The sequence below is a fragment of the Spea bombifrons genome, chromosome 5 (genome assembly GCF_027358695.1).
Source record: "Spea bombifrons isolate aSpeBom1 chromosome 5, aSpeBom1.2.pri, whole genome shotgun sequence".
In the NCBI taxonomy this organism is placed as follows: domain Eukaryota; kingdom Metazoa; phylum Chordata; class Amphibia; order Anura; family Pelobatidae; genus Spea; species Spea bombifrons.
In genome coordinates, this window is record NC_071091.1 from 42,244,470 (window position 1) to 42,256,788 (window position 12,319).

Sequence of the window (12,319 nt, forward strand, 5' to 3'; positions counted from 1 at the left end):
TCCCGGGCGTCGGGCGCTAGACCCCGAATATAGGCCGCACCCCCACTTTAAAAACTTAAAGTGGGGGAAAAAAGTGCGGCCTATATTCGAGCCAATACGGTATATATATAAAAAATATATATTTGTGAGCAAGTCCTAAAATTAGCACATTAGCTTAAAACAATTCTCGCATTTAAAGAGTTAAAATACTGGCATATTAAATGCCCATGGGGTGTCTACTTTTAAAAAATGTATGATTTGATGGGGTAAATTGAATTGGCCAGGTTCAACAAGGTCCCAATTAACACGGGGGGAGGATGGCCACACATCTAATTTCCAATTAGGAAAATGCACACGGCCCAAATGTGGCCTTTTAGTTCCCCCCCAAAAATGACAAACCCATGCATGTGGGGTATCAATCAAAAGAGATGTTGCTGAACACATATTGCGGTGTCGTGTGACAGCGGCATATACCAGGAGCTGTAAATTCATACATAAAGTAGGTGTGTAGGGGAAAAACACACACAAAAAAATAGTACTGCAAACTTTGAAAAAATGCTGGTGGCAAAATGTGTGCATGCAAAGAGTTAAAATACCAGCATTTAAAATACCCTGGGGTGTCTAGTTTTCAAAAATATATGGTTTTATTGGGCACACTGAAATGGCCTGGCCAAAGATGTACCAAGTGAATCCCCAAATGCCAAAGTTCAACATTGAAAAATGCGCATGCCCCAAATGTGGCCCTTTTTATGATAGTGACATATACCAGAATCTGTTTATTCATACCTGAAGTAAAATGTGTGTGAAAAAACAAATGCAAAAAAATGACTACCACAAAGTTTGACAAAGACTGGTGGTAGATATGGTGCATGGAAAGAGTTAAAATACTAGCATTTGAAATACCCTGGGGTGTCTAGTTTTCAAAAATATATGATTTTTTTGGGGTAAATTGCATTGGCCGGCCTCAAAGATACCCGAAATGGCACATGTAAAGAAAGCCCTTGTCCCGAAAAAAACAATATATAACTTGTGTGGGTTCAGTAAACAGGAAAGAAGAAAATTACAGCTAAACACGAGCAGCGCAGAAATGTTAAAACGGCCATTGTCATGAAGGGTACAAAAAGTAAAATCAGCCTTTGTCACGAAGGGGTTAAAATGCACCTGCTCATGGATGTGTGGAGATTACACTTACTAGGGCTGCAACTAACTATTATTTTCATAATCGATTAGTTGGCCGATTTTCGATTAATCGGATAAAAAAAATGAATGTAAATATTTCATTTATTTAAAATAATTTAATAAACAAATGATGTTAAATACAAACAGCGGAATAAAAAACACTTTGATAAAATGCATTTTTTGTCTGTTTCCCAACCAGCCCCCCCCAATTTATGCACATTTGAGCTTGCCACGCTGCCTCCCAGACATGCCACGCTGCCTCCCAGACATGCCACGCTGCCTCCCAGACATGCCACGCCACTCTACCCCCACATATGCCACTGTGGCCCCTGATATGCCTTATACCCCGTGATACACCACTCCATCCTCCCCAGACATGCCACACTGCCTCCCAGACATGCCACGCTGCCCACCCCACATATGCCACTCCACTCTACCCCCAGATATGCCACTCCACTCTACCCCCATATATGCCACTCCACTCTACCCCCAGATACGCCACTCCACTCTACCCCAAGATATGCCACTGTGGCCCCAGATATGCCTTATACACCCTGATACACCACTCCGTCCCCCCCAGACATGCCACACTGCCTCCCAGACATGCCACGCTCCTTTCCCCACATATGCCACTCCACTCTACCCCCAGATATGCCTCTCTACCCCCAGATATGCCAGTGGCCCCAGATATGCCTTATACACCCTATATGCCTTATACCCCCAGATATGTGACTCTGTCCTCCCCAGATATGCCTTATATCCCCCAGATATCTCATAGTCCCCTCATAGAGTCACAGACCCGTTCGCATCACACTGACACCATACTTTTATAAATAAGTACTGGGCTAATTTTCACTGCCCCCAGGATTTAGGTTCCCCTCAGTTTGCCCCCCCCTTTACCCCTAACTGCACCTTAAGTTAACTTTATTAAATTAATTTAATTAACCCTAAACCACAACTACCCTAAATTAACCCTAAACACCCCATTAACCATAACTGCCCCTAAATTAACCCTAAACACCCCAGCATCCCCTAAATTAACCCTAAAGACTCCATCAACCACAGCATCCCCTAAATTAACCACAAACACCCCATTAACCATAACTGCCCCTAAATTAACCCTAAACACCCCAGCATCCCCTAAATTAACCCTAAAGACTCCATCAACCACAGCATCCCCTAAATTAACCACAAACACCCCATTAACCATAGCTGCCCCTAAACACCCCATTAACCATAACTGACCCTAAATTAACCCTAAACACCTCATTAACCATACCTGCCCCTAAATTAACCCCCACCTCCCCTAACTTTCAGCAGCCCAAATATTAATTTTATACTTAGTTAGATGAGTGTCACAGCCATGTGGTTCGGGAGAAGGAAGGGGCGGGGCCAGTTGTCACAGTGATCACAGGGAGGGACTGGTAAGTAGGAGCTGCTGCTGTAAGTCACTGAAACATATTACCGTATTTGCTCGATTATAAGACGACCCTGATTATAAGACGACCCCCCAAAATCTGAATATTAACTTAGGAAAAAAAGAAAAAGCCTGAATATAAGACGACCCCAAAGGAAAAAAGTTTTACCAGTAAATGTTAATTCATGTAAACAATTTTTTTTAATAAAAGCTATGATTGAGAAAAAGATTTTTCTTGTTTTTATTTCTTGTATTTTCCAACCTGTCCCCCAGTTACGCACATCTGCCCCCAGGCTTGCCACTCCAATATGGCACTGTAGCCCATGATATGCCTTTTAACCCTCTATATGCCACTGTGCCCCATGGTATGCCTTTTGACCCCCTATGTGCCACTCTGCCTCCAGAAATGCCTTATACCCCTATATCCCATTCTGGCATTTAGGGGGTTAAAATGCATATTATGGGGCAGAGTGGCATATAGGGAGGTATAAGGCATTTCAGGAGGCAGAGTGGCATTAAGGGAGTTAAAAGGCATTGTATAGAGCACTCTGCCTCCAGAAATGCATTATACCCCTTTATGCCACTCTGCCATTTAGGGGGTTAAAAGGCATATTATGGGGCAGAGTGGCATATAGGGAGGTATAAGGCATTTCAGGAGGCAGAGTGCTCTATTAAATGCCCCCTTAACGCCACTCCAGAAATGCCCTATGCCCCCATTTAACACACACACACACCCTATACCCCCATTTAACTAACTAACACACACACACACACACACTCTCCCCCCCTCTCTCACCCCCCTTCCCCCGCACTCCCTCCTCTCTTACCGGTGCTTCCAGCCGGGGCAGCGGGTTGACGTCGCCTTCTCCTGCAGCTGGAAGAAGGTGTGGCTAGCACCCGTCGCGTATACTTTCCCCGGCTGTCAGAGATCAGAGTTCCCCGCACCGGTGCGGGGAAGTCTGATCTCTGACAGTCGGGGAAGGTCTACGCGACGGACGCAGACACCCCCCGCTGCTAGCCACACCTCCTTCCGGCTGCAGCGGACGTTGTCTACGCGGATCGCGTAGACGTCAACCCACTGCCCCGGCAACACAGCAGGAAGCACCGGTAAGTGTGTGTATGATGGGGGGGGGTCGGGTGAGACAGGAGGATCCAGGTCCCCTGCAGCGGTGCGGGGGATCTGGATCTTAGTCTCCTAATCAGACCTCTATTTGAGGTCTGATTAGAAGACGACCCCGATTAGAAGACGAGGGGTATTTTTCAGAGCATTTGCTCTGAAAAAAACCTCGTCTTATAATCGAGCAAATACGGTATATAATGAGGGATATTTTTCAGAGCATTTGCTCTGAAAAAACCCTCATTTTATAATTGATAAAAATCGATTCAACTGATCGATAATGAAATTCGTTGGCAACGATTTTCATTATCGATTATCGATTTTATCAATTAGTTGTTGCAGCCCTTACTTTTCCCCATGTCACAATACATACACCAGGATTGACACTTTTTTATTTCTCATTAACATCTACCTTTCCTGCGTTCTGCTGGGATAGGAAGCATGACTCTTGGTGACCATGCCCCTGTCTTTTTCCAACTTGCCTTGGCAGGTCTTCCTAAAACTATGTGGAGCTGGAGACTCAATGAGACTCTACATTTACCAACTATTTGAAAGAAAATACCACTCCTGATGTTTTGATTCCAGTCGTTTGAGAGGCCTATAAGGCGGTTGTGAGGTGCCACCTGGTCGGACTCGGCGCTTCTCTTAAACGTACGAGCCTAGATTCGATTCGCTCCTTAACACCTTCAATCCCAGGGGTTTTTGGTACCTCAAAGCCCCAGAGCAATTTTGCCATTTTTGCGCTATGTCGGTTCAGAGATTATTCTCTTTTCCTGTGAACGGTGTACCCATTTAAACTATATATTGTTTTTTTTCAAGGAGAGATAGAGCTTTCTTTTGATACCATAGTTGGATGATTAGCTGAAAATTTAGAATGAGAAATTTAGTAAAAGCTAGAGAAAATTAGGGAAAAAAAATGATTTTTTTTTCTTTTCCCTCTGAATCCTCACAAAATTAGGTAAAGTGATGGAAAATCCCCTCCAAGTTTATCAATTCAGGTGTCCTGATTTCAGAAATACCTAACTTATATAGATTTTCCATATTTTCCCTGCACCAGGGAGCATACTATAAGGTGTACATTTTTTGTAAAATCTTTATGCCTATGGCTTAACGGGTTTGGGGGGTTGTGAACTGGGGCAGGAGGGTTATACTGGCTAGATGTTATGCTAGGGCAATGGGATGTAAGGTTTTTTAATTATATTTTTTTTATTATATTTTTATATATATATATATTTTATTTTTTATTTTAGAGGGCCTCTTAGGGACCTCCTGAACATACCAGTGATGTCACAATGACATCACAGCTCACATTATTATTTTTTTTAGTATTATTTATATTATTATTTTAATGATTTTTTTATTATTATTTTTTTAAACGAATTAACATTTTTTTTTCCGTTTCAGGACGGGAGGGGGGTGAGAGACATGGTTTCTCACTCCCCTCCCCGCGATCCCCCTGCACCGATCACAATGTGCTCTCTATGCAGGTCCTCACAGATGTGCATAGAGATCGCAGCGTCTGTGCCTCCTTCTGGGTTACGTCAGCAGTGACGCAACCTGGAAGGGAATGCCTGATTGGGCATTTGAAGCTGCAGAGTGGCCAGAGTGGCATATAGGGGTATAAGGCATTTCTGGAGGCAGAGTGGCACATAGGGGGCCAAAAGGCATATCATGGGGCACAGTGGCATATAGAGGGTTAAAAGGCATATCATGGGGCACAGTGGCATATAGGGGGTATAAGGCATTTCTGGGGCAGATGTGCATAACTGGGGGGCAGGTTGGAAATAAAAGGAAATAAAAACAACAAAATATTTTTCTCAATCATAGCTTTTTATTAAAAATAGTTTACATAGTTTACATGAATTAACATTTACTGGTAAAACTTTTTTCCTATAGGGTCATCTTATATTTTTTTCCTTTTTTCTTAAATTAATATTCAGATTTTGGGGGGTCGTCTTATAATCGAGCAAATACGGTATATTCAGGTAGAGTCTGTAATATATTTAATCAAATATCACCTAATACTACATGCTTGTCTTTATTCAGGTCAGCATATATTTGCCAGCACTCAAGACTATGAAGAATGTTGTAGAGAGAATGAAGAATCTTAGTAATTTTATGGTAAGTTATATGCTTAAAATTACCTTCTACATCACCTAGTAAAAAACATTGTATTGGACGTTCTCAAGACCAATACAGGAGTCCTGCATTTTTTTTTTATTACCCATGAATAACAAATGCATTTTGCAGTGCTGGTGCAAGTTTATTTGGTTTCTTTTTTACTTTATGTTGGTTGTTAATCTGTGGAAAAATGAGTAAAGTTAAAATTATGTAAGAAATAAAGCCATATATGTTTTAATGGCGGCAGGTAACGATAATAAAGGAAATGTGTGTCAGACATGATGAAGTAGTCAGTGCAGTAGCGTACCTAGCGGGGGGCGGGGGGGGCGGTCCGCACCGGGTGCCGCTCATCAGGGGGGTGCCAACTTGCCGGCACCCGGCACCCCTCCAGAGACGGACAGTAATGTCCGCCGCTGGAGGAGCAGGCTCGCAAGAGAGCGGTATCGGAGGTCTTTAACAGACCTCCGGCTCCCTTGAGTGATTTTAAGCCGGTTCCCCTGAACCGGCTTAAAATCACTCAAGGGAGCCGGAGGTCTGTTAAAGACCTCCGATACTGCTCCCTCGCGATCCGCGCGGCAACTGCTGCTGTGCAGAGGGCACTGTGGGCGCGGCTTCAGTGCCGCCGGGATCTGACAACAAACCCCGGCGGCACTGAAGCCGCGCCCACAGTGCCCTCTGACCCGGAAGAAGACAGAAGAAGAGGAAGACTGCTGTAAAAAGAAAAGACTGCTGTAAGAAGAAAAGAAGTAGAAAAGAAGGTAGGAAATCATTCATTAAGACTGAGTGACAGTGAGAGTGGATTGGTATGTGTGGAATCTGTGGATTGATATGTGTGGATTGGTATATGTGTGGATTAGTATGTGTGGAATGTGTGGATTGGTATGTGTGGAACGTGTGGATTGGTATGTGTGGAACCTGTGGATTGGTATGTGTGGAACCTGTGGATTGGTACGTGTGGAATCTGTGGATTGATATGTGTGGATTGGTATATGTGTGGATTAGTATGTGTGGAATGTGTGGATTGGTATGTGTGGAATCTGTGGATTGGTATGTGTGGGACCTGTGGATTGGTATGTGTGGAATCTGTGGATTGGTATGTGTGGAATCTGTGGATTGGTATGTGTGGAATCTGTGGATTGGTAAGTGTTGATTGGTAAATGTGTGAGAGTGATGGGTGTTATGCTGTACCATTTCCAATGTCTTTTTCATTATAATTATGCTCTAAAGTACATCATAACTCCCATCACTCTATACTGTTCCGTACAGTGGCAGAGCTGGGAGACAGAGGCCTTGCACCCCCACCGCAGGGTGCTGGTCAGGTTCTATGTGGGCAATGTGGACGCTGGCTTTGGGGTGTGCAATCTGTGATCTATGCCTGTAATTTAGGGTGTTTTATCTATAACTTTAATGCTGAGTTTTTATGTGAATTCCAATTGATCAATACCTGCAAAGCTGGGTTTGTGTGTTAATGTGTTGGTCTATATCTGCTATGCTATGTTTCTATACATTATTTATGTTTACCAGCAAATACAGGATTTGTATGTCTTATTCAGTTGATCAATACCTGGGGTGCTGTTTCCATGTGTTGTTTATTTGATCTATACCTTCAGTGCTGAGTGATTTCCAGTTGATCTATACCTGCAATGCTGGGTTTGTGTGTTCTGTTGATTTATACCTGCAATGCTATGTTTCCATACATTATTTATGTATACCTGTAAATACAGGATATTTATGTCTTATTCAGTTACACGTGATGTTTCCATGTGTTGTTTATTTGATCTACACCTGAACTACAGGGAGTAATTAAAAGAGAGTTGTGGTTTAGTGACGTAGGGGACAAATGGACTTTGGGGATGATTACGGGGAGAGGACCTCCCAATGTCACGGTGCAGTCAGAAGAAGGGAAGGCTGTACTGACTCTCACAGTCTTCCCCTGATCTGCAGTTGAGGGCAGTACAACATAATCCCTATCACTATACATCGATCTAGACATTTACAATAATGCAGCATAACCCCTACCACTATATACTAAGCCAGACACTGAAGTGGTAGGCCTACACCACATCAATGGCTTTGTATATAGTGATATGGGTTATGCTGCATTATTGTAAATGTCAGGCTCAATGTATAGTGATATGGATTACGCTGCCCCACCGTCAATGTGTGCTCAGTATAAAGTGATAGGTGTTATCCTGTATCACCGGCAATGTGGGCCTCAGTATATAATAACAGTTATGTTGTACCACCGTCAGCGCGTGCCTCAGTATATAATGGAAACAGTTATGTTGTACTACTGTCAGCGCGTGTCTCAGTATATAATGATAGCAGTTGTGCTGCACAACTGTCAATGTCTGCCTCAGTGTATAATGATAGTTATGTTGTACTACTATAAGTGTCTAGCTCAGTATATAAAGATAGCGGTTATGCTGTACCACCATCAATATCTGGCTCAGTTATAGTGATAGGTGTTATGCTGTTCCACTGTAGTATCTGGCTCAGTGTATAGTGATAGGAGTTATGCTGTTTCACTGTAATGTTTGCCTCAATATATAATGAAATTACTTAAGCTGCACCACCGTCAATGTCTGTCTCAGTATAGAGTGATAGGCATTATGCTGTACCACCGTCACTGCCTGGCTCAGTATATAGTGATAGGTGTCATGCTATACCACAGTCAGTGTCTGGTTCATATGGTATATATAATCATGAGTCGACATGGCAACACCACTATATATGCAAATGCTTAAATGAAAAGAGAACAATGTTATGGTGACTCCTGATTATAATATCAGAATTTTTTTTAGTTTATAGTGTCTTTAGCTGCTTAGCCAGTACTTAATTTGTAATGTTTGTCACTCATTTGTTAGGTCTTCTTAGAAACTTGTTGTGTTTGTTGTTTTTTGGGGGGGGGTTATTAAAGAAAGCACTATTATATGTTCAGTAAATGTTATTTAAACATATTTATTTTACTTATAAGTTATTAATTTATTTTTTCAGATTTCTTGTTGTTTACAGTTAACATACAGTTTACAAATTGGTGCAATAAATATTCTTGCCAACATAATTTTGTAGATGTCTTTACATTTGGGGGGGGTGCCACTTACAGGATCCGCCCCGGGTGCCAAATACTCTAGGTACGCCCCTGAGTCAGTGTACAAAGTTTTATATTTGAAGACCTGAATTGGTATGTGGGGAGCCAGATTAGGGAATACCAGAACAGGAAAATGCCATTTGAAAAGTCTAGTGCATTTGTTTGATATGTTGTAGCAGGAAAGGCCAATTCAAGAGGCTCTGACAGAAAAGGAGTAGCAACAAAAGTAATAACTAAGTTAAAAAACCACTTATGTGACCTTATCTGTAACCCTATTACTGCGGCTGCCCTCCTCCTCTACTTTATGGCCACTGAAGTCAGTGGGAGCACTTACTGTGCACAGGGGTCTAAAAAGAATTTCTCTTGTGATCCCCAGCAGCACTGACCTATGAGGTGTAGCTTCTTCTCCACGTAGGGGAGGGAAAAAAGTGTTTTTTCATGCCCGACTTCAAGTATGAGCTCCATTTCTTTGCCTTTTTTTCATTTTGCCATGTCAAGACCTGTACACTCACCAAAATTGTTCGCAGTAGAACAGTTGTGGGAATATAAAGCCAGGTAGTGGATGGGTCCTCAGGTGGACTTCTAGAAGACTACCTGGGCTTCCACTGGGGGGGGGGGTTGGTGCTCAGACACCACACCCATCCTAGAGGTGAGATACCTTGGGCTTGATGTACTTGCATCCTTGAAGCCCTGGTCCTGCAATTGCGTGGTGGCAGTCACAGATGAGGGAGGCTCTTGGACGGGCTGTCCCCTCAGGCCTGTATAGATCTGCTCTTTCCTTCCTTTGATGGGAGGTCACTGGTACATTCGGCAGGAGGCACACTTAGGTTAAGGATAATAATAAGCCTGTCTTTTGTTTGATTTTCAAGTACACCTGTTTCTGGAAACATGTGCATGGGGTCTGGCTCCATGGACACGATACTTAAAGGGAAAAATGCTATTTACAGGTAATGTTGTTACTAGGGCTAGGGAACAAGCTAAGGAGTAGACTACTTGGAAAGACTGTTTAAAAGCTAAATGTTTAACATGCTTCCTTTGTAAATGCCTCTGAGTGACTCCAAGTCCAAGGTCTGCTCCAGAAGAAGCTGGCAGTGAAATTTTTAAGTGGATTCGGTCTGAGCTGAGAGTACGTTTTGAGTTTTTCAGAAACCAGAGCCCTCCAGCAACATCTCTAAACAGATGATATTGGACATCTTCCATCCCTGAGCCTCAAGGTTTTTCTTATGAAGCCCTTTCTTCAGAAGAAGATCGAAAGAGAGAAGACGCAATCTTCTAGAGGAAGAGACCGAAAACTCTGTGAGAATGACCCTAGAGATGCCTGAAGAAGCCGTGGACACAAAATCTGCTAAGTTCTAGCCTATTATTCTAAAATGCCAGAGGCATTTAAATTTTGAAGCAGTGGAGTCACCCAAAGAAAAGTCTTTTCAGCTCCAGAAGGGTTAATGTATTTTTGTGATGGCTCTTTGGCAAGTGCTTAGGCCAGGTTTGGCTGTAACAAAAGCCACAATAAAATCCACTATTCCCCTGGAGGTAGTTACTTTGCTGATCCTATCAATACGAAAGCAGAATGAGTTAAGGGGGGCGTGGCCGACCGCCGACGTGAGCAGAAGCTAGTGAGAGTAGCTCCCTCGCCATCACAAGTGGAGATTTAGAGGCTTACTATGGGGAAACACCTGAAGAAACAGCCCCAGACTCCTTCCACCTCACAAGGGGTAAAGATGAGTGGAGTTTCCTCCGTGAAATACTTTTTAAAGCCGATCCAACAGGCCGAGCATCCTGCCGACGATATGGCGGAGGTAGCATCAAGCCATGAAACCGCACGCGAAGACAGAGAATCCTTACAAAGCGACGATACGGACGAGTGGAGGAGCAGAATCATGAATATCCCTACAAAAGAAGACCTACAGGCTCTTACTCAGCAGATCAAAACAGATTTTGCAGCCCTCGCTGATCAACTTAAATCCACCATTAAAGAGGAACTATCGGAGATCAAGTCTGACTTGCAACAACAAGGCCACAGAATCAATACTTTGGAGGAAGATCAGACGATGCTCCATGCCGCACTGAAAGTCATGGATGACAAACTACTCACCCAGCAATGCACAATCTCATAGCTTGTGGCACATATCACAGATTTGGATAATAGGGGTAGGAGATGCAACATACGAATCAGAGGCCTACCGGAAGGAGGTGATGCAAAAGATCTGAAACGTGTGATACCTGTCATATTTAATACTCTGCTTTAGAGGGATTCCGATCACAGAATTGACATAGACTGGGTCCACAGAGCTTTAAGACCGAAGGGGGCTGAAGGCTCACCGCCACGAGACATCATATGCTGTCTCCACTCATACAGAGTGAAGGAAGAAATTATGCAAGCGGCGAGAAAATAACACAAATTTTCTTTTAAGGGTGCTGTTTTAAATTTTTTGCCGGACGTGTCGTGGCATACCTTGCAAGCAGGGAAGGCTCTGAGACCTCTAACAGAACAACTGCGGAAAGAAAATTTACCCTATCGATGGAGTTTTCCTATAGGGCTCTCAGTGAAGAAAGGCTCCGTTATTCACTCTCTACGCAGGCCGGAGGATGTACTGGATTTTTGTACAGCCTTGGACATACCTCCAACCCCTCTACCGGACTGGTCTGAGGAGAATCAGCTGGTCTCGGGACTGCCACAGGTTACTCAGGCCACAGAGAAGGAGACGCACCATCGGGGAGAGATTGACGGGACCGGGTTCCCTGATGCAGCAATCCAGAGACCGACAGCATCATACAGAGTGAGATTTTTTCACGGCCTTCACTTTACAGTCCCTGGGGAGAACCTATACCCAATCTCGATATTACGAACATGGAAACAAAACGGGCAGGGCCTTGGCAAGGGCACTAAGACAGAGGCAGGCTCTTACATTCGTCCCTAAAATTAGGAATGACAAAGGGCAACTGCGATTCCGCTCTGACCACATAGCTGACTGTTTCTGAAAGTTCTATCACTCACTATACAATATTGACCTTCAGAGTGGGGTAACCCAGAGGGCACTCGATAGTCGTATTCATGATTACCTTTCTAGATATCTGAACGACGGTATGGAGAGAGATGTATGAGATCTCTTGGAAAGGGATATCACACAGGAAGAAATAGAGGAAGTTATTAAATCCACCCCAGCTGATAAAAGCCCAGGTCAAGATGGGTTCACCATTACTTACTACAAAACATTTAGGTCGCTTCTACTACCTTACCAAATTATTTCAATCTCTAGCCAAAGGCACCAGACTAACACCTCAGGCGCAGGAGGCTCACATAGTGATTATACCTAAGCCTGGTAAAGACCCGGAGCTGTGCCACAGCCACTGCCCGATTTCTTTATTAAATGTCGATATCAAAATTTTGGTGAAGGTCTTGGAAAATAGGTTGGGA

The 12,319-nt window shown here is 43.4% G+C and overlaps 1 protein-coding gene across 3 annotated transcripts in view; it reads left to right on the forward strand.

Moving 5' to 3' along the window:
• Positions 1-12,319, forward strand: part of HUS1 (HUS1 checkpoint clamp component) — a 152,659-nt gene that overhangs the window by 61,751 nt on the left and 78,589 nt on the right. For all 3 annotated transcript variants that reach the window (XM_053467780.1, XM_053467781.1, XM_053467782.1), the window contains one exon: positions 5,739-5,813. In XM_053467780.1, the coding sequence (XP_053323755.1) occupies positions 5,739-5,813 (75 nt within the window). The remainder of the gene's footprint in view (positions 1-5,738; positions 5,814-12,319) is intronic.